The sequence below is a fragment of the Haematobia irritans genome, chromosome 2 (genome assembly GCF_050003625.1).
Source record: "Haematobia irritans isolate KBUSLIRL chromosome 2, ASM5000362v1, whole genome shotgun sequence".
Taxonomy (NCBI): Eukaryota; Metazoa; Arthropoda; class Insecta; order Diptera; family Muscidae; genus Haematobia; species Haematobia irritans.
Window position 1 is genome coordinate 31,241,129 of NC_134398.1, and position 22,475 is coordinate 31,263,603.

General features: G+C 34.1%; 1 protein-coding gene across 1 annotated transcript in view; it reads right to left on the reverse strand.

The window, feature by feature from the left end:
• Positions 1-2,793: 2,793 nt before the first annotated feature.
• The window catches only part of Nlg2 (Neuroligin 2), a 38,404-nt gene continuing 18,722 nt past the window's right edge, over positions 2,794-22,475 (reverse strand). The window contains exons 3-12 of the mRNA XM_075293710.1: positions 20,487-20,846; positions 20,229-20,424; positions 20,066-20,167; positions 12,510-12,705; positions 12,213-12,401; positions 12,004-12,146; positions 11,460-11,944; positions 4,588-4,743; positions 4,364-4,507; positions 2,794-4,292 (exon numbers count right to left, since the gene is read on the reverse strand). Coding sequence (XP_075149825.1) covers positions 3,160-4,292; positions 4,364-4,507; positions 4,588-4,743; positions 11,460-11,944; positions 12,004-12,146; positions 12,213-12,401; positions 12,510-12,705; positions 20,066-20,167; positions 20,229-20,424; positions 20,487-20,846 — 3,104 coding nt within the window. The 3' untranslated portion in view covers positions 2,794-3,159. The remainder of the gene's footprint in view (positions 4,293-4,363; positions 4,508-4,587; positions 4,744-11,459; positions 11,945-12,003; positions 12,147-12,212; positions 12,402-12,509; positions 12,706-20,065; positions 20,168-20,228; positions 20,425-20,486; positions 20,847-22,475) is intronic.

Here is a 22,475-nt window from a genome sequence, read left to right on the forward strand (position 1 = left end):
AAAATTTTCTTTAGAAATAAAATTTTGACAAATTTTTATATAGAAATAAAATTTTGACAAAATTTTCTATAGAAATAAAATTTTGACAAAATTTTCTATAGAAATAAAATTTTGACAAAATTTTCTGTAGAAATAAAATTTTGACAAAATTTTCTATACAAATAAAATGTTGACAACGTTTTCTATAGAAATAAAATTTTTCTCAAAATTATCTATAGAAATAAACTTTTGATAAAATTTTCTATAGAAATAACATTTTGACAAAATTTTCTATAGAAATAAAATTTTGACAAAATTTTCTAAAGAAATAACATTTTGATAAAATTTTCTATAGAAATAAAATTTTGACAAAATTTTCTATAGAAATAAAATTTTGACAAAGTTTTCTATAGAAATAAAATTTTGACAAAATTTTGACTCTATAGGAAAGAGAAATATTATTTATAAATAAAAAATTAAATTTTGACAAATCTCTCTATAGAAAGAACATTTTGACAAAATTATTAATTGTCAATCTCCTATGTAGGTACTTTTTCATCTGTTGCAAAAAAATATGTTAAATGCCGATAATACAGTTTACAGTTCGTTGACGTACAATGGAATAGGTTTGCTATGCAATTCTTTTGGAGAAATGTCAATCAACATCGTAATTAATTGAGATAGCAAAATATTTTTGCATTATTATATTACCCCCGTAATATTCATTACTCACCTCCAGTCTCTCTATATCGAGAAGAACACTTTTGTTCAACTGAAGTTCAAAAACATCTGATTTTCGGATATAAATTCAACTGTTTCATCGAATGATAGTTCGTTCAACAAGCATTAAAAAAACGGGCCGTGAGCACGGTTGCCACTCGTGCCAAAAATAATCTACCAAAATTTGAAGAAAATTTTACCAAAATCTAATTTTGAAGTTTTTGATCAAATGTTTGTTGTATGAAAAATAATTTTTCTTCCTAAGAAATGTTTTATTATTAAGTTTATTTCAGTCCTATAAGCGACAATTTTTGGATGTATAAATATCCACTGAATTGTAAATGTGTCGAATTTTAAATGTTATAATGATTTTAGCTGGCATCAAGAAGGGAAAGTTACTACTTCTACAAAAAGGGAGAACTTACTCACAATGAATATTGATAAATAAAAAAAAATAACAAGAAAATTAAATTAATTAATTTTTATTTTTAAATATATTTATAGATTTGAATTTTGTCAAAATTTAACTTCTAAAAGAACATTTTGTCAAAATTTTATTTTCTTCGAAAATTTTCTCAACATATTATTTCTATAGAAAATTTTGTCAAAATTTTATTTTTTGTAGAAAATTTTGTCAAAAGTTTATTTTTATAGAAAATTTTATTTCTATAAAATTTTTATTTTTGTAGAAAATGTCAAAATTTTGTCAAAATTTTATATCTATAAAAAATTTTCTCAACATATTTCTATAGAAAATGTTGTCAAAAGTTTATTTTTGTAGAAAATTTTGTCAAAATTTTATTTTATAGAAAATATTCTCAACATTTTATATCTATAGAAAATTTTGTCAAAATTTTATTTCCTTAGAAAATTTTCTCAACATATTATTTCTATAGAAAATTTTGTAAAATTTTATTTTTGTAGAAAATTTTGTCAAAATTTTAGTTTTGTAGAAATTTTTGTCAAAATTTTATTTCCATAGAAAATTTTGTCAAAATTTTATTTTTGTAGAAATTTTTGTCAAAAGTTTATTTTTATAGAAAATTTTATTTCTATAAAAAATTTTCTCAAAATTTTATTTTTGTAGAAAATGTTGTCACAATTTTATTATTATACAAAATTTTCTCAACATTTTATTTCTATAGAAAATTTTGTCAAAATTTTATTTCCTTAGAAAATTTTCTCAAAATTTTATTTCTATAAAAAATTGTCTCAACGTATTATTTCTATAGAAAATTTTGCCAAATTTTATTTCTATAGAAAATTTTGTCAAAATTTTATTTCTATAAAAAAATTTTCTCAACATATTATTTCTATAGAAAATGTTGTCAAAAGTTTATTTTTGTAGAAAATTTTGTCAAAATTTTGTTTTTGTAGAAAATTTTGTCAAAATTTTATTTTTGTAGAAAATTTTGTCAAAATTTTATTTTTGTAGAAAATTTAGTCAAAAGTTTATTTTTATAGAAAATTTTATTTCTATAAAAAATTTTCTCAAAATTTTATTTTTGTAGAAAATTGTGTCAAAATTTTATTTTTATAGAAAATTATCTCAACATTTTATTTCTATAGAAAATTTTGTCAAAATTTTATTTCCTTAGAAAATTTTATTTCCATAAAAACTTGTTTCAACGTATTATTTCTATAGAAAATTTTGCCAAAATTTTATTTCTATAGAAAATTTTGTCAAAATTATATTTCTACAGAAAATGTTGTCAAAATTTTTTTTTGTAGAAAATTTTATTTTATAGAAAATTTTCTCAACATTTTATTTTTACAGAAAATTTTGTCAAAATTGTATTTCCTTAGAAAATTTTCTCAACATATTATTTCAATAGAACATTTTCTCAACATATTATTTCTATAGAAAATTTTGTCAAAATTTTATTTTTGTAGAAAATTTTAGTTTTGTAGAAAATTTTGTCAACATTTTATTTTTGTAGAAAATTTTGTCAAAATTTTTTACTTTTATAGAATATTTTGTCAAAATTTTATTTCTGTTGAAAAATTTCCCAAAATGTTATTTCTTTATGAAATTTTCTCAAAATGTTATTTCTATAGAAAATTGAAGTACCTCTTAGTTGGAGAGGAATATTTTGTAAAATCTACGAAAACTTGAAAAATTCTACCAATCTACCATACAGTAAAATATCTACCAGTTTTGGTAGTATTCTACCAACTACGGCAACCGTGGCCGGGAGTTGATATAGAGTTTGGAATGCGATTTCGATTATAATTTTAGGATTTAAAAGACCTGAAAACATATTTGAAAATTCAAATCAAGTGAATGGAATCAAAAAGAAAAACAAAATATACAAAATTTTTCATATAGGCTTGGATCCTTTTAAAGGGATTCACATGACAATTATACAAAATTTTGAAGGAAAAAAATATGATGAACACACACGTAGTTATTACGAAAATAGAAACTAGAAAATACGTCGTCTATACACCTACACATATTTAGACAGAAATTTCTTGTATATGTACACGCTTCTTGCCTCCACCAGTCTGGGTGGCAGATGAAGTGCCGGCTTGCCGCAATATACCACCTCCCGGTCCCACCGCTACACTAGCCGTTGCTGTTGTTGTTGATGATGATGATGTTGGCGGTTGCATTTGTTGTTGTTGTTGTTGCTGTTGAAATTGTTGCATAGTCTGAAATGATTTTGGCGGTGGAGGTGGTTCTGGTATATCGTCATCTTGAGTTATATCATCATCTCGGGTCATTGAAACCTTAACGGCATTTTCAATATCCTTGAAGGACATTTGATCGGACGATTGTACCGAAGCAAAATCGTATTGATTCAATTGCCCTGAGGATCCAACAATCGAACCACGTTTACTTTGTAAACCAGATGCCGTGGCAATTGAGGCATCCAGAATTAGACCAGCATTACCGCTTACCATGGCCGGCAAAGGATTATACGTGGCCATTTCCATGGTGTTGACAGTCATTAGATGTTCATTTGGTTGCTCCGTTGTTATTGGTATTATATTTGAGGTCAAAGTATATGAAGGTTCCAAAGGAAAGTGATGTTTCGTTTTTAATAAATCCAAAGTACTGGTCGAGCATGCGGCCGCCCAATTGGAATCCAATCCAAGTTGCGATTGTGGCAGATCAACCATTAATTTTTCATCTTTAGTTTGCACGGACTTTTCATCGTAACAGCTGTATTCACCAAACACCACAGTAGTTTTACCACTTATTCCTGCCCCACTGCCATTAAACGATCCCGTCTCGCTGCCCAAAGCATTGAGTTTTAGAATGCTAGAATTTTTACTATTATCATTTTCCTGTAGCTCTTCCTTGGTCTTGGCATCTCTGGCACGTTTTTCGCGTTGGTGATAAATGCCAGCGAATATCAGAATATTCAGGATGAGAAGGAAACATCCCACGGCTACAGTTGCTACCAAAGCAGTAGTATAACTTTGAAATTGCTTGCCACTTAAACGTCTTAAGACTTCTAGATTACCTATGAGACCTGTTGATGCCGTAGCCATTTCTTTCTCCCGATTTTCACTGAAAGAACGATTGTCCGAGGGCGGTGCTGTGGTCATTTCGGCAACAAACATGGCCCCATCTACACCACATTCTGCAAAAAAAAAAACACATGACAACATATGAACCAAATGGGTGATTGTGATTTTTTAAGTAGCAATATACCTGTGGTTCCAGTACTTGGTTTTTGGGTTGTATTCGTCTCTTGTGTGCTGGCAGGTGAAGGAGTTGGTGCTTGTCTTCCTCTTGGTAGCAGTAAAGTTTCATCATCATCAGCTGGTTTGGTTTGGATTTGAGCCCGAACTATACCTATAAGAGAGAGAGAGAGAGAGCGAGAGACATTAAAAATTATCTCCATTTCAAATAGGTCTCAGGTTTCTTCAACATACCTTCATAGAGATTCATATTATTTAGGTCATCTTGGAACTGATGATGTCTCATGGATTGATCGTTCATATTTGCATGGCGATGCAACTGCGGTATCAGATTCAACCACATTGAGAGTTTATGTCCACGATAATGACTTTGGATTTCAGCCTTGTTACCTGCAAGACACAACCAATGCAAAGGGGTGTTTTGGTTAAACTAGGACAGATGTTTCTGCTATGGATTATTAAAAGTCAGAGTAGGGCGACTTCAGGGGAACTTATGATCTTTAGATAGCTAAGACTGTTCTGTAAAGAAAAAATGATGGTATCTGCCCGAAACAGTTCCATTCTGGAGCAGGAATTCATCCTCAATTTCGGTTGATATCAGATAAAAAGTTGGTCCCTCCAAATTTTTCCTATATAAATAATAATTCTGGAGATGATTACGAGCTCTAGATAGTTTAGTCTCTTCTATAGTGAAAGAGAAAGATCCAATCATGGCATTTGAAGGACATCTGCCTGTAACAGTTCCATTCTGGTCAGGAGTTCATTCTCAATTTTGATTGATATCATATAGAAAGTTCGACCCTTCCAAGTTTTCCTAAATAAACAATACTTCTGGGGAACCTTTGAGCTCTAGATAGTTAAGTTTTCTATAGGGAAGGAGAAAGATCCAATCATGGCATTTGAAGGACATCTGCTCGCAATTGTTCCACTATGGGCAGAAGTTCATCCTCAATTTCGGTTGATATCAGATAAAAAGTTGGTCCCTTCAAACTTGTCCTAAATAAATAATATTTCTGGGGAAGCTTATAAGCTCTAAATAGTTTAGTCTCTACTATAGATAGGAGGAAAGATACAATTGTGGTATTTGAAGGACATCTGCTCGCACCAGTTCCAATTTGGGCAGGAGTTCATCCTCAATTTTGATTGATATCAAATAGAAAGTTGGTCCTTTCAACTTTTCCTAAGTAAATAATACTTCCGGGGAAGCTTATGATCTCTTGATAGTTAAGTATTTTCTATAAGAAAGGAGAAAGATCCAATTATCATATTTGAAGGACATCTGCCCGCAACAGTTCCATTCTGGGGTAAGAGTTCATCCTCAATTTCGGTTGATATCACATAGAAAGTTGGTCCCTTCAAACTTTCCCTAATTAAATAATATTTCTGGGGAAGCTTATGAGCTCTAAATAGTTATCTCTCTTCTATAGGGAACGGAAAAGATCAAATCATGGCATTTGAAGGACATTTGCCCTCAGCAGTTCCATTCTGCGGCAGGAGTTCATTCTCAATTTCGATTGATATCAGATAGAAAGTTGGTCCATTCAAACTTTTCTTAAGAAAATACTACTTCTGGCGATGCTTATGAGCTCTAGATAGTTAAGTTTCTTCTATAGGGAAGGGAAAATATCAAATCATGGCATTTGAAGGACATCTGCTCGCAACAGTTTCACTTTGGGCAGGAGTTCATCCTCAATTTTGATTGATATCAGATAAAAAGTTGGGCCATTCAAAGTTTTCCCAAAAAATAATATTTCTGAGGAAGCTTATGAGCTCTAGATAGTTTAGTCTCTTATATAGGGCAGGGGAATGATACAATTACGGTATTTGAAGGACATTTGTCTGGAACAGTTCCACTTTGGGCAGAAGTTAAGTTTCAATTTTGATTGGTATCACACAGAAAGTTCGACCCTTCAAACTTTTCCTAAATAAACAATACTTCTGGGGAACCTTTGACCTGTGGATATTAAAGTCTCTTCAATAGGGAGAGGGAAATTTCCAATAATTTCATTTGAAGGATATCTGCTCGCAAAAGTTTCATTTTGGGAAGGAGTTCATCCTCAATTTCGGTTGACATCAGATAGAAAGTTGGTCCATTCAAACTTTTCTTAATAAAATACTACTTCTGCATGCTTATGAGCTCTAGATAGTTAAATCTCTTCTATTGGAATGGCATTTGAAGGACATCTACTCGCAAAAGTTCCACTTCGGCGCAGGAATCATACATAGTTATCTCTCTTCTATAGGGAAGGGAAAAGATCCAATCATGGTATTGAAATGACCTCTGCTCGCACAAGTTCCACTTTGGGCAGGAGTTCATCCCCAAGTTTGATTGATACCAGATAGAAAGTTGGTCCATTCAATCTTTTCTTAAGAAAATACTACTTCTGGCGATTATGAGCTCTAGATAGTTAAGTCTCTTCTATAGGGAAGGGGAAAGATCAAATCATGGCATTTGAAGGACATTTGATATCAGGTAGAAAGTTGGTCCCTCCAAATTTTTCCTAAATAAATAATAATTCTGGCGATGCTTATGAGCTCTAGATAGTTTAGTCTCTCCTATAGGGAAGGGGAAAGATCGAATCATGGCATTTGTAGGACATATGCTCGGAACAGTTCCACGTTGGCCAGAAGTTCATACTCAATTTCGTTTGATATCAGATAGAAAGTTGGTGCCTTCAAACTATAGGGAATGGGAATTATCCTATCATAACATTTGTAGGACATCAGTTCCATTTCGGCGAAGAAATCTTCCTCTATTTTGATTGCTGTTAGTCTCTTCGAATTTTTCCTAAATAAATAATACTTCTGGGGAATTCTGTTCTATAGAGGGAAGATCCAATCATTGTATTTGAAGAACATCTGCCGCTGTGATATGCGCGAAGATCCAGTGGAGGTGTATCTTCCCGCACATCACAAATTTTTACGAATTTTGAACTAGACTGGGTCCAACTCATTAGCCACGCCAGTGTATTTGACTCCCGCAAATTGCACCCATGGAATAGATGCCTTTCAGGAAATGTTCCAGTTTAACATCGCTGAAGGAGATCAGTCAAAGTGATTAAATGGTTGGTGTTGATTTGATGCAAGCAATGATACCCGCTAAGTTGTATAAATTATGAACTTTAATTGCAACGGATTCAAAGGAAATATTGTACATTTTATGGATTGGAAAAGACTCGAAGTAGTGGAGTTTAAGAAAACAAAGCTGTATGTACTGTGAAAGCATCGGAGTAGGAATGAAATGGAAAATCTTGCTTGAACTAGACAGTGACATGGAAAGTATGAGCATGTCAAGATAGATATACACAACATGTACGGCCTGTCGGTCAGGAGCTGAGCACAAGGTAATAGACATCGTACTTCGAGGGTAAAGGAATATCACCCAGGTCTAGATGAGGAGATCTGCTCCAGGTTATTGTACGTGCATAGAGTGGTTGGATGATTCAAGAGACTTCAGTCCCGACCCAGAGGAGTATAAACGAAGACACTCCAAGAAGAATTATGGGTTAGTTAAAGAGCGATAAGAACAGCTACCAACCGCATGGAGAGCATCATAGTCAATGTCAGACCAATTGTAACGTGACAAAATTGACTTAGTACTATTTACGTACTTAGTCCATTGGACTTAGTCCATTTTGCCTTACATTATTAACGATTACCTACATCACACAACAGCTAACCAACACAACGCACACATATAACCTACCACTAGGTCATATTATCAACCGCTTAGTGGCTGTGGGTTGCTACGTGGGAGTGATTGTTGGGTGGTTCAAGAGACTTTAGTCCCGATCCAGGAGTGATTTCTGAGGACAAAAATTAATGGTTTATTTCATGCAAGCGATGACAATTCTCAGTCACTTCATTGTATGCCTTACTTATATGGTCGACGTTTTGATAACCAAAGGGAGACTCGGATAGGCGACTGACTGAGACTTTGGACAAACACCGGCATCTACTGTGTACAGCTAGGTGTGAATCGTGCTACGAGTGGCTAATTGCACATCGTTCAGCGCGAAGTTCGGTGATATTTCCTTTGTCTCGTCTGAGGAATTTATTCCCTGATGCGAAATAAATATTACACAGAGACCTTCGAGCCTACTGTCCCCCACGGGGAGCCACCGTGGTGCAATGGTTAGCATGCCCGCCTTGGATACACAAGGTCGTGGGTTCGATTCCTGCTTCGACCGAACACCAAATCCCACCTCAGTAATGCTGGTGACATTTCTGAGGGTTTCAAAGCTTCTCTAAGTGGTTTCACTGCAATGTGGAACGCCTGTCGGACTCGGCTATAAAAAGGAGGTCCCTTGTCATTGAGTTTAACATGGAATCGGGCAGCACTCAGTGATAAGAGAGAAGTTCACCAATGTGGTATCACAATGGACTGAATAGTTTAAGTGAGCCTGATACATCGGGCTGCCACCTAACCTAACCTACTGTCCCCCCACAGAGACCTTCGGGCCTACTGTTCTACCACAGAGACCTTCGTGCCTACTGTCCCCCCACAGAGACCTGCGGGCCTACTGTTCCACACAGAGACCTTCAGTCCTACTGTTCCCCACAGAGACCTTCGGCTAACTGTTCCACCACAGAGACCTGCGGGCCTACTGTTCCTCCACAGAGACCTTCGGGCCTACTGTTCGCTCGTAGATTAGGCACGCAAGATCTCATCAGAAGTTCCCGATCATCTACAAATCGACAAATAAGCAAGTTCTCCATCAACTACAAATCGATTAATGCCAAACTTCTAATCGCCAACGAGCCGAACTACTCAGCAACGACCAAGTATCCACGTCTCAACGAATTCAAAAGCCTCCGATTGTCAACGAAACATCAACTACCTCCACTCCACCACCACTGATTACAAAAGAACCGAACTTCTCCTCAACTACCGAACATCGATAAACCGACGATCTTATCACTACTGATGATCAACGAACCCAATTTATTGTCGACAACGAATTATCTACGAACCGAATATACCTCATCAGTTACCCAAGTTCTATGAGCCGACGTCTTCGAACATCACCGTTCATCAATATACCGAATGATCAACAGCCACCGACCATCAAAAACCCACGCACTCAACAACGAACCGAATCTCTCTTCAAATACCGATCATCAAGCAACCGAAGAATCGAAGTAATTACGATTATCTACGAATCGAATCTTACGAAGACACCAGTTGCAATATCGACGACATCCCGGATGCTTGCTCGTATCTGATCCTAATCACATTAGAGAGATTGTCAAATATCACACAAGTAGATTGTAAAATAGTTTTTTTTATCAATAAAACCGAATTAATGAATATTTAACTCGAAAGAGGTTGTTCTTATTCCGGAAGGTATAGTGGGTCCTTACGGAGACCCGGGGGCGACTGAGCTTACCTCAGCCGACGAGAAAATCCCGTTACATAATACTTGCATCGGCCAAAGATACAGATGTTGTCAACTCGATGTCGTCGATACTTTCAAGGCACTGGGCCTAGATGGAATTTTAATAAGGACGTGGAATCACTTGATGTGGAGTAGTGAAATGAATGACAGAAATACGTAAGCTGCTGAATTTTAGAGTTGGTGACACCAAATTCCATCAATGAGTGAACCCAAGATTCCAAGGTTTCCAAGTCTATCCCCCCTGAGACTAAAATCCCCTGCCGTGCGTAGGTATAAATACTTGCAGTCAGTAGGAGAACATCTAGTACCTCATTATATTGTGTATATTGTATACGAAAGCGGAATTAGGACGATCATAGGAGTCATATCTACGAATTATTGCTTTTAGCAGCCGGAGCGCTTGTGTATTTGAGAGCACAGAGTAAAGAAGCTCTCACAATGTGAAAATTTTAAGGCCAGACAATGCAAATTCTGAGATATTTACACAAAAGTGGACACGGTTCATAGTTGGAATTCAAGTTTCGGATCTTCAAATTATCTACCTTGGTAATATCAATCATCATAAAATGATTACAATACTTACTCAATGGATCGCATTGTTTCAGTTTATTTAAAATAGATTCAGGTTCAGGGGGTTTACAGGTATCCATGCATGTACTCTAGGTCTAGCCGGTATATCTTTCTTCTCGACTAACTCTAAAGCAGCTCCTTCCCAAACTTCACCAATTAGTATCAACACAGCTTTAAAACATTCTATAGACCTCTGGTTCTCAAATGCGACTAGCTTAAATCGTCCTTGATACCAACTAGCTTTTTGGTGTCGAGGATCTGGGCCGGGAAACTTTTCCAGCACCTGTGAGTAGACGCCAGACAAAGCATTGTCAATTTCCCCCCACTTGTGCTTTGGAACAATACCGTCCACTGCTTTCCTATTAACAATCGCCATCACAAGACTGTTTTTTTGCTACCGAAGCAAACGATCTTTGATCCCTTTTGGAAGATGGCTCATCCGGCGATCTTTCCCTCTTTCCAACTTAAATCAATCCTTGCGTCCATTTTAAGGAATTGCTTTGCTTAGTCGACTGATTCTAATTTCTTTAGGATAAGCAAGGCATTTCTGCGTTCCTTAAATCTCTTTCTTGAGGGATTACCTCCTTTTGTTGTCGTTACCTTAGGGAAGGTTCGACTTGTCAAAGTATCGCAACCTGTCGACCCGTTTACAGGTTAACTAATTGGCCTAACTCCTAATTGGCCTAACTCCCAAATTTATAACTGCAGTCGATACCCGTCCACTGGACCCTGAAGTTAGCAACCCAGTGGATGACTTTGAATTTCGCTGCATGGTGGCTTAGTTTATCACCACACTTGAAATTCGTAATAAGTACGTATTAAAAACAGATCCGTTCAGTTCGACGGTTGAATGACGAATCCGGCCTACCTTCATCTGAGACTAAGATCCTAGCCAGCACGATGTTATACATACATGTAGTCAAGGGAGTATATCTAGTACCTCATTACTGATATTGTTGATTTTGTATACGAAAACGGAATTAGGACGATCTTATGAGTTTATAGCTATGATTTGTGGTACAGAGTGAAGAAGCTTTCCCAATGTGAAAATCTCGTATTTTTTTTTGATATTTACACCAAAATGCACACGATCCATAGTTGGCGTTTATGCTTCGGATCTTCGAATTATCTACTTACTCAATTCCATATACAATTGATTCACCACATCATAGGCATCCCAAAATGGCATATCATCACCATCCAATTTACGATTTGGTCCCAATGGATGACCAACTTCATTGCTATCGGAAGAACCATTGATATTATAATTTTGATCATCGCTATTGCTACGTGAATGACGTCTGAAATAGGTGCGCTTGGTCCGACGTAGATTATAGAGCACAGCCAGATTTAGAGCCTCCCTAGCGGCGGCAGTAGCAACATCTTCTATGGAATGTGGTGTTGAGGAATTAATTGGACCGCTAATATTGATTGATGATGACGACGACGATGATGGTTGTGATGAAGCATTTACAGGTGTTTTATTCAATGGCGATCTTTTATATTTGTTGTGATCTTCATTGGATTTGGCAGATGTGATTATAGAGGGAAGACCAATAATTGCGGATGATGACGACGACGACTGAGGTATGGGAGAGGATAATGACAGCTGGTTTGGATTCCTGTTAATAAGAATAAACGATTATAGTATCGTAGGGACTCAGCTACCAAATGGACTTACCCAGTTCTGGCAAAATTTGCCAAATATCTTAACATTAAACGACTTATTTGTCTCTCCTGAGTTGTATAATTATGTGGAAATAATGGTGATGTTGGTAGACCTAACCAGAATGGGACATCTTCACCTCGTACCGAACCGGTTCTCTGAAAATTTAAAACAAGTCTCTTAGTAGCGAACCGAAAGAGTTTTGTTTTCCTCTAAGCAAATACCTGTGGATATTCTTCTTCCACAGTTCGATGTTTAAAATGCATGAAATATCCTTTGCCACCTCTTAGGCTATGCATATAGCCTAATTTGATTAAAGATGAGGCTGTGTGACCATCACTTAAAAATTGTAATGTGGCATCACGTGAACTCAAAGGACTGCGTATAGCCTTTTCCCAGTCGGTATATTCATTCTGAAATAAAAAGAAGGAATAATTGAGTATTGTCCAGTGTTGGTTTGGAAAGCAAGTTGTTATCGATTTTTTGTCTTCTATCTCTATCCGTGTAGTATTCAAACTTACCTTCAGAACTGCAAATATTTCATTTAAATGATAATGAAAGTTATTGCGTACATATGTCCTTAGGATACGATCTCGACGTGTCTCATTGAAGCCAAATTCGAGATCTTGGGCACTTAGATCCAAATGAGATTCCACAGATGTTAAGCAAAATATGAGATTTCGTTTAGGAAAATTTGCATATTCAATTCCTGATGTACTGTGAAATTAAAGAAAATGAAAAAACAAATTAGAATTTTATTGGAGAAGGCTTAGTGAAAATTAGGAATCGTTCATATTTTGTTTGATTTTTTTTGCGATTTATATCAAATAATGGCATCCCTAATAAACATTTTATGGGTCCTTAAGATCATAGGAAATACATTTTACACAGATGATCCATTCGTTTATGCTTAATCTTCCGATTAAGGGAACATAGCTTCTCATCAGTTTCAAATTTGATGTTCATACCACCAAGACAGTATTTCCGTCAAATATGAGGAAAGTTGATTGGAATAGCTATAGGGATACGTTCAATATGATGATACCAGAAATACCAGAGACAAATATAAGCTCTGTGCAGGATATGGAAGAGGCAGTGGAGTGGATTACTAAGGTCTTCAACATACCACTGAAAACTGCATGTCCTAGAGGAAAGCCAAGTGGGAAAAATCGACCGCCATGGTGGTCTTTACAGAGTTAAGTAGTATGAGGAAATCCTTTAACAAAGCAAAGTCCACCATAGATCCGGAGGATTGGGATGCTTATAAGATGAATCTAAGAGGATATAAACGAGAACTGAGAAGAGCTCAACATAACTCGTGGAATGATTACTGCAGCAGTATTAAGAATACATCCGAGGCTTCCGGACTACGGAAGGTATTAGCATCCACTAACTCAGCTCTAGGTTTCATTAAAACATCGGAGGGCAAATGGACAACGTCCAGTGAGAAGACGTTGGAGATACTATTGGACACACATTTTCCCAGAAGTCAGACGGTTGAACCATGTTCTGGAGGTGCCACAGAGGCTCAGCGGTCATTCGAGGAAATCGTATTGGAATCTAAAATAAAATGGGCTTTAAATAGTTTTGGATCATTAAAATCCCCGGACCTGATGGAATTACTCCGGCGGAGCAGTGACTGACAAATATATATCCCCTGGTTGTCGGTGATATATACAGGATGTATCAACTTAGCATATATTTGAGGAAAGTGGATTGAAACAAAAGTCCTTTTTATACTTAAAGCGGGAAAACCCTTTCACTCGTGTGCGAAGGATTTCCGATCAATCAGCTTATCCTCATTCCTTCTTATGACTGTGGAGAGGCTAATAGGTATTTATCTTAGAACTAGCATCGATTCATGATTGCTCTTGAAACGACAACATTCTTACTCGAAGGGCAGGTCTACTGAGACCACATTGCATTAACTAGTCAGCTTCATTGTACGGGCTCGTAAGCTCTTAAGCACACTATCTGTCAATGAATACACAATTTGTGGATTTTCTAGACATTGAAGGGGCATTCGCTAAAGTCCATCCGAGCTCGATATTAAATGGATTGACAACTTTGAATGTTGATCAAGGAATACTTAGACTGTTAAACCAACTTCTAACGATGAGACGTCATTCACCCAAACTAGGATAAGCAAACATATAAAGGTATGTGAACAGAGAAGCTCCCCAAGGAGGAGTTCTATAAACGTCTTCTTTGGAATGTTGCTATATATAACTTCTGGTTTTCCTAAAAAAAAAGAAATGGTAAAAGTGGTGGCATACGTAGATGATGTGGCTGAAACAGTCAGGGGAAAATTCCCCTCCACAATTGGAGATATTATAACAGGTTGGCTAATAAGTCCCCGGTCTGACACATAGATGGCGTCGCTAGTATTAAATGCATATTATTTTTATATAGTACCAACCTTCAAATGATTCGTGTCAAAATTTGACGTCTGTAATTAGTTTGAGAGATAGAGCGTCTTTTGTGAAGCAACTTTTGTTATTGTGAAAAAATGCAAAAAAAGGAATTTTGTGTTTTGATAAAATATTGTTTTCTGAAGGGAAAAAATACGGTGGAAGCAGAAACTTGGCTTGATAATGAGTTTCCGGACTCTACCCCAGGGAAATCAACAATAATTGATTGGTATGCAAAATTCAAGCGTGGTGAAATGAGCACGGAGGACGGTGAACGCAGTGGACGCCCGAAAGAGGTGGTTACCGACGAAAACATCAAAAAAATCCACAAAATGATTTTGAATGACCGTAAAATGAAGTTGATCGAGATAGCAGAGGCCTTAAAGATATCAAAGGAACGTGTTGGTCATATCATTCATCAATATTTGGATATGCGGAAGCTCTGTGCAAAATGGGTGCCGCCGAGCTCACATTTGACCAAAAACAACAACGTACTACACCCGAGTTTTTCCGTCGATATGTGACAATGGATGAAACATGGCTCCATCACTACACTCCTGAGTCCAATCGACAGTCGGCTGAGTGGACAGCGACCGGTGAACCGTCTCCGAAGCATGGAAAGACTCAAAAGTCCGCTGGCAAAGTAATGGCCTCTGTTTTTTGGGATGCGCATGGAATAATTTTTATCGATTATCTTGAGAAGGGAAAAACCATCAACAGTGACTATTATATGGCGTTATTGGTGCGTTTGAAGGTCGAACTCGCGGCAAAACGGCCCCATATGAAGAAGAAAAAAGTGTTGTTCCACCAAGACAACGCACCGTGCCTCAAGTCATTGAGAACGATGGCAAAAATTCATGAATTGGGCTTCGAATTGCTTCCCCACCCACCGTATTCACAGATCTGGCCCCCAGCGACTTTTTCTTGTTCTCAGACCTCAAAAGGATGCTCGCTGCAATGAAGAGGTGATCGCCGAAACTGAGGCCTATTTTGAGGCAAAACCGAAGGAGTACTGCCAAAATGGTATCAAAAAATTGGAAGGTTGTTATAATCGTTGTATCGCTCTTGAAGGGAACTATGTTGAATAATAAAAACGAATTTTGACAAAAAAATGTGTTTTTCTTTGTTAGACCGGGGACTTATCAGCCAACCTGTTATTGATAATGCATCCGAGGCTTCCCGATTACGGAAGGTATTAGCATCCACTAACTCAGTTCTAGGTTTCATTAAAACATCGGAAGGCAATTGGACAACGTCCAGTGAGGAGACGTTGGAGGTACTATTGGACATACAGTTTCCCAGAAGTCAGAACCACGTTCTGGAGGTGCCACAAAGGCTCAGCGGTCATTCGAGGAAATCATATCGGAATCTAAAATAAAATAGGCTTTAAGTAATTTTGGATCATTCAAATCTCCCGGACTTGATGGAATTACTCCGGCGGAGTTACAAGCAGTGACTGACAAAAATATCCCCTGGTTGTCGGCGGTATATGCAGGATATATCAACTGTATATATTCCAGGCGATATATACATACAGGATGTATGAACTGAGCATACATTATGGCGGCGCCACAGAGGCTCAGCGGTTATTTCCTATTGAGGAAATTGTATCGGAATCTAAACTAAAATGGGCTTTCAATAGTTTTGGACCATTCAAATCCCCGGACCTGATGGAATTACTACGGCGGAGTTACAAGCAGTGTCGCCCGATTGTCGGCGATATATACAGTAAGTATCAACTTAGCATATATTTGAGGAAAGTGGATTGAAACAAAAGTCGTTTTCATACCTAAAGCGGGAAAAGCCTCTCACTAGAGTGCGAAGGATTTTCGAACAATCAGCTTATCCTCATTCCTTCTTAAGACTCTCGAGAGGCTGATAGATATTTATCTTAGAACTAGTATCGATTCATGATTGCTCTTGAAACGACAATTTTCTTACTCGAAGGGCAGGTCTACTGAGACCACATTGCATGAACTAGTCAGCTTCATTATGGCGGCGCCACAGAGGCTCAGCGGTTATTTCCTATTGAGGAAATTGTATCGGAATCTAAACTAAAATGGGCTTTCAATAGTTTTGGACCATTCAAATCCCCGGACCTGATGGAATTACTACGGCGGAGTTACAAGCAGTGTCGCCCGATTGTCGGCCATATATACAGGATATATCAACTTAGCATATATTTGAGGAAAGTAGATTGAAACAAAAGTCGTTTTCATACCTAAAGCGGGAAAAGCCTCTCACTAGAGTGCGAAAGATTTTCGACCAATCAGCTTATGCTCATTCCTTCTTAAGACTCTCGAGAGGCTGATAGATATTTATCTTAGAACTAGTATCGATTCATGATTGCTCTTGAAACGACAATTTTCTTACTCGAAGGGCAGGTCTACTGAGACCACATTGCATGAACTAGTCAGCTTCATTGTACGTAAGCTCACTATCTGTCAATGAATACACAATTTGTGGATTTTCTAGACATTGAAGGGGCATTTGCTAAAGTCCATCCGAGCTCGATATTAAATGGATTGAAAACTTTGAATGTTGATCAAGGAATACTTAGGCTGTTAGATCAACTTCTAACGATGAGACGTCATTCAGCCAAACTAGGATAAGCAAACATACAAAGGTATGTGAACAGAGAAACTCTATAAACCTCTTCTTTGGAATGTTGCTATAAACAACCTTCTGGTTTTCCTAAAAAAAAAGAAAAGGTAAAAGTGGTGACATGCGCAGATGATGTAGCTGAAGCAGTCAGGGGAAAATACCCCTCCACAATTAAAGGTATTATACAAAGAGCCCTCCGGATGACTGAGAAATGCGCGAAAGAGAATGGTGCTGGGGTAAATCCTGCAATGACAGAACTATCATGTACTGCAAAGATCGCAAAATTCCCACGGTTAAGCCCATTCCCTTAAAGTGTATTGAAATTCCCTTTGGTGAGTGTGCAAAATACCTTGGCGTTATTTTGGACCAGAAGCTGAACTTTAGTCTTAACATTGAAGAAAGGGCGAGAAAAGCCACGTTAGCTTTGTCCACGTGCAAAAAGGTATTAGGACCTGGAACATTGATTACCTAATCAATGTAGTGATTTTCAGGTTACTAATTGGCTGATAAGTAATGTTTCAACAAATGTTAATATATACTCAGACAGTCAACCTGCAATAAAATCCTTGGACTCTGTATTCCTTAACTTGAAAACGGCCATCGACTGCCACAAATCTATCAACGAGATAGCTGAACAGTACAATATTCAGCTAATATGGGTACCTGGCCATAAGAACAACCAGGGAACTTGGTAGTGGATAGCCGGGATTCGCCTGGATTGTCCTGGAATTTCGACTTTAGGAAGTGTCCCGAATCTTTCAGAAAATTTGCCAAAAAAAATCCCGGAATTTCAATTAATCAAGGCATATTTTTAAATATTTTCAATTTCTTAGAAAAGAAAACGATTTAAAATTAAATCGCTTATATGAGTTTAGAAACAACATGAGTTCAAGAAACAATATTTCCAAATATTTCGACGATTGATATAAAATCATCGCAGTCATCTTGGGAGAAAGCTTCGGAGGCTCCAACATATTAGGAATTTCAAAGTCTGCAAACAATAACGACTACGACATGGCGTTTATGCAAATTTTCCAAAAGATATACCAAGTGATAAAATAATAAATAAAAATTTGTGCTTGTCCCGACAAATCCCGGAATGTACGGCGCAATGTCCCGGATTTCGGCAACCATCATGTGGCAACCCTACTAGGAATCTGTTGGTATACCTCTGGCTACCTACAAGCTCTAAGCGACTGAGAAGACTATTATAATGGCAAATTCCGATGGCAGAATTGCAAGGTTTGTAACGACACCAAGCAAATATTGACAAATTTAATCTTATACCGCACACTAGATATGCTAGGGTTCTCAAGACGTCAGATATCACTCTTGATATATAATGGGTCGCTGCCTGATAAGCGAATTTGCATTGTATGACTGTCATGATGCGGAGGAAAAGGAATCAATTAAACATCTCTTATGTTAGTGTCCAGCATTTTGTGTAAGGCGTAAGCGAGTTTTAGGGGCATATAGCTTTAGATTACTGGCGGACCTGGGAAATGTTAACTTAAACAGTCTGCTAAATTTTGTCAAAACTTTATTTTTATAGAAAATGTTGTCAAAATTTTATTTCTATAGAAAAATTTGTCAAAATTTTATTTGTATAGGGAATTTTGTCAAAATTTTATTTCTATAGGAAATTTTGTCAAAATTTTAATTCTATAGACAATTTTGTCAAAATTTTATTTCTTTAGAAAATTTTGTCAAAATTTTATTTCTATAGAAAATTTTGTCAAAATTTTATTTCTATAGAAAATTTTGTCAAAATTTTATTTCTATAGAAAATTGTGTCAAAATTTTATTTCTATAAAAAATTTTCTCAACATTTTATTTTTATAAAAAATTTTCTCAACATTTTATTTCATAGAAAATTTTGTCAAAATTTTATTTCTATAGAAAATTTTGTCAAAATTTTATTTGTATAGAAAATTTTGTCAAAATTTTATTTTTATAGAAAATTTTGTCAACATTTTATTTCTATAGAAAATCTTGTCAAAATTTTATTTCTATAGAAAATCTTGTCAAAATTTTATTTCTATAGAAAATTTTGTCAAAGTTTTATTTTTATAGGAAATTTGGTGAAAATTTTATTTCTATAGAAAATTTTGTCAACATTTTACTTTTATAGAAAATTTTGTCAAAATGTTATTTGTATAGGGAATCTTGTCAAAATTTTATTTCTATAGGAAATTTGGTGAAAATTTTATTTCTATAGAAAATTTTGCCAAAATTTTATTTTTATAGAAAATTTTGTCAAAATGTTATTTCTATAGGGAATTTTGTCAAAATTTTATTTCTTTAGAAAATTTTGTCAAAATTTTATTTCTATAGAAAATGTTGTCAAAATTTTATTTGTAAAGAACATTTTGTCAAAAGTTTATTTCTATAGAATATTTTGTCAAAATTTTATTTCTATAGAAAAATTTGTCAAAATTTTATTTCTATAGACAATTTTGTCAAAATTTTATTTCTATAGAAATTTTTGTCAAAATTTTATTTTTATAGAAAATTTTGTCAAAATTTTATTTCTATAGAAAATCTTGTCAAAATTTTATTTCTATAGAAAATTTAGTCAAACTTTTATTTCTATAGAAAATGTCAAAATTTTATTTCTATAGAAAATTTTGTCAAAATTTTATTTCTATAGAAAATGTTGTCAAAATTTTATTTCTATAGAAAATGTTGACAAAATTTTATTTCTATAGAAAATTTTATTTGTATAGAGAATTTTGTCAAAATTTTATTTCTATAGAAAATTTTGTATACATTTTTTTTTATAGAAAATTTAGTCAAATTTTTATTTCTATAGAAAATTTAGTCAAATTTTTATTTCTATAGAAAATGTTGTCAAAATTTTATTTCTATAGAAAATTTTGTCAAAATTTTGTTTCTATAGAAAATTTTGTCAAAATTTTATTTCTATAGGAAATTTTGTCAAAATTTTATTTCTATAGAAATTTCTGTAGAAAAATTTTTGTTAAAATTTAATTTCTATAGAAAATTTTGTCGAAATAGTTTTTTGTGTGAACGACCCATATATTTCAGTAGTCTTTACTTACCTAACTATAGCTGAACCTATAGGCAGTGATAGTTTACCAATAGAATCTGTATTGGGTGATATGACTGTACCGTCAATGAATGGAGCAAAACCAACTAAGAAACTATAAAAGAAAAGTAAATTGTAAGAATTTGAAAAATCGATGTAACATTCACCCTATTTACCGAGGATGATCAATTTTAACCGCTAATAGTTCGGCAACTGTCTTTGTGCGCAAACATGGAGCTAAATCATCATAGAGCATATCACCATGACAACCTGTTTGTTCAGCTACTCGCCGTTTGACAAATAACGGATTTTTTTGGATAGCCCAAGGGGATAATGCTGAACCGCTTATCAAAGCCACATGATGAATAAGATCTGAAAGAAAGGTAATGAAACTCTATCCTATTTAAGTTTCAAAATCTATAAATTTAACATACCACTTGCTACTGGTGATACAGCCAAAATATTTGCTAGAGCTGCCCCCGTACCATGACCCACTAACGTTATGGCCTGTGGATCACCACCAAATGCTGGCAAATTCTCTTTGAGCCAATGCAGACCAGCTACAAGATCCATAAGACCAAAATTTCCTTGAGCACTCTCTTTACCGCCAGTTTTAAGAAATCCAAATATACCCAAACGAAAATTAATTGTGACGACAATAACATTTCCATGTGTTGCTAATTCTGAACCATCATAAGGATTGCCCGAATTCCATTCATATGATTCGCCATGTAGGAATAGAATAGTGGGTAATAGGGATTTGTCAGGATTTTCACCACTGTTTGTAGTAAAACCTGGAAAAAAGATAAGAACATGAAAAAATTGTCAATTTTTGTTTTTTATTTAAAAAAATTGTCTCCATTTTATGTTGTATCAATAATGTCACAACCACAGCCAATTAACTTTTTAAACGTTGTTGCCACTCGAGCCAAAAATAATCTACCAAAATTTGGAGAAAGTTTTACCAAAAACCCTACCAAACAAAAAAATCTAATTTTGCAAAATTTTATTTCGATATAAAATTTTATTTATATCGAAAATTTTGTAAAAATTTTATTTCTATAGAAAATTTTGTCAAAATTTTATTTCTATAGAAAATTTTTTCAAAATTTTATTTCTATAGAAAATTTTCTCAAAATTTTATTTCTTTTTATAAAAATTCTATTTCTATAGAAAATTTGTCAAAATTCTATTTCTATAGAAAATTTGTCAAAATTCTATTTCTATAGAAAATTTATTTCTTTTTGGTCAAACTCTTATTTATATTTTGTCAAAATTTTATTTCTGTAGAAAAATTTCTCTTAATTTTGTTTCTATAAAAATTTTTTTTTGTTAATAAAAACCTTTGTTGTTAGTACCTATCTCATTTAATATCATAATTTATTATGGTTTTAAATTATTTAATAAAAAATTATAAAATAAACAAAAATTTGTCAGAATTTTATTCCTTTTTATCAAAATTGTATTATTATGGAGAATTTTGTCAAAATTTTATTTCTATGGAAAATTATGTCAAAATTTTATTTCTATAGAATTTTTTTTTCAAAATTTATTTCTATAGAAATTTTTGTCAACATTTTATTTCTATAGAAAATTTTGTCAAAATTTTATTTCTATAGAAAATTTTGTCAAATTTTTTTTCTATAAAAAATTTTGTTAGAATTGTATTTCTATAGAAAATTTTTTCAAAATTTTATTTCTACAGAAAATTTTGTGAAAATTTTATTTCTTTAGAAAATTTTGTCAAAATTTTATTTCTATATAAATTTTTGTCAAAATTTTATTTCTATAGAAAATTTTGTCAAAATTTTATTTTTATAGAAAATTTTGTCAAAATTTTATTTCTATAGAAAATTTTGTCAAAATTTTATTTCTATAGAAAGTTTTGTCAAAATTTTATGTGTACGGAAAATTTTGCAAAAAAGTTATTTCTATAGAAAATGTTGTCAAATTTTATTTTTATAGAAAATTTTGTCAAAACTTTATTTCTATACAAAATTGTGTCAAAATCTTAATTCTGCAGAAAATTTTTTCAAAATTTTTTTCTATAGAAAATTTTGTCAAAATTTTATATCTATAGAAAATTTTGTCGAAATTTTATTTCTATAGAAAATTTTGCCAACATTTTATTTTATATAGAAAATTTTGTCAATATTTTATTTCTATAGAAAATTTTGTCAAAATTTTATTTCTATAGAAAATTTTGTCAAAATTTTATTTCTATATAAATTTTATTTCTATAGAAAATTTTGTCAAATAGAAAATTTTGTCAAAATTTTATTTCTATAGACAATTTTGTCAAAATTTCATTTCTATAGAAAAATTTGTCAAAATTTTATTTCTATAGAAAATTCTGTCAAAATTTTATTTCTATAGAAAATGTTGTCAATTTTTTATTTCTATAGAAAATTTTGTCAAAATTT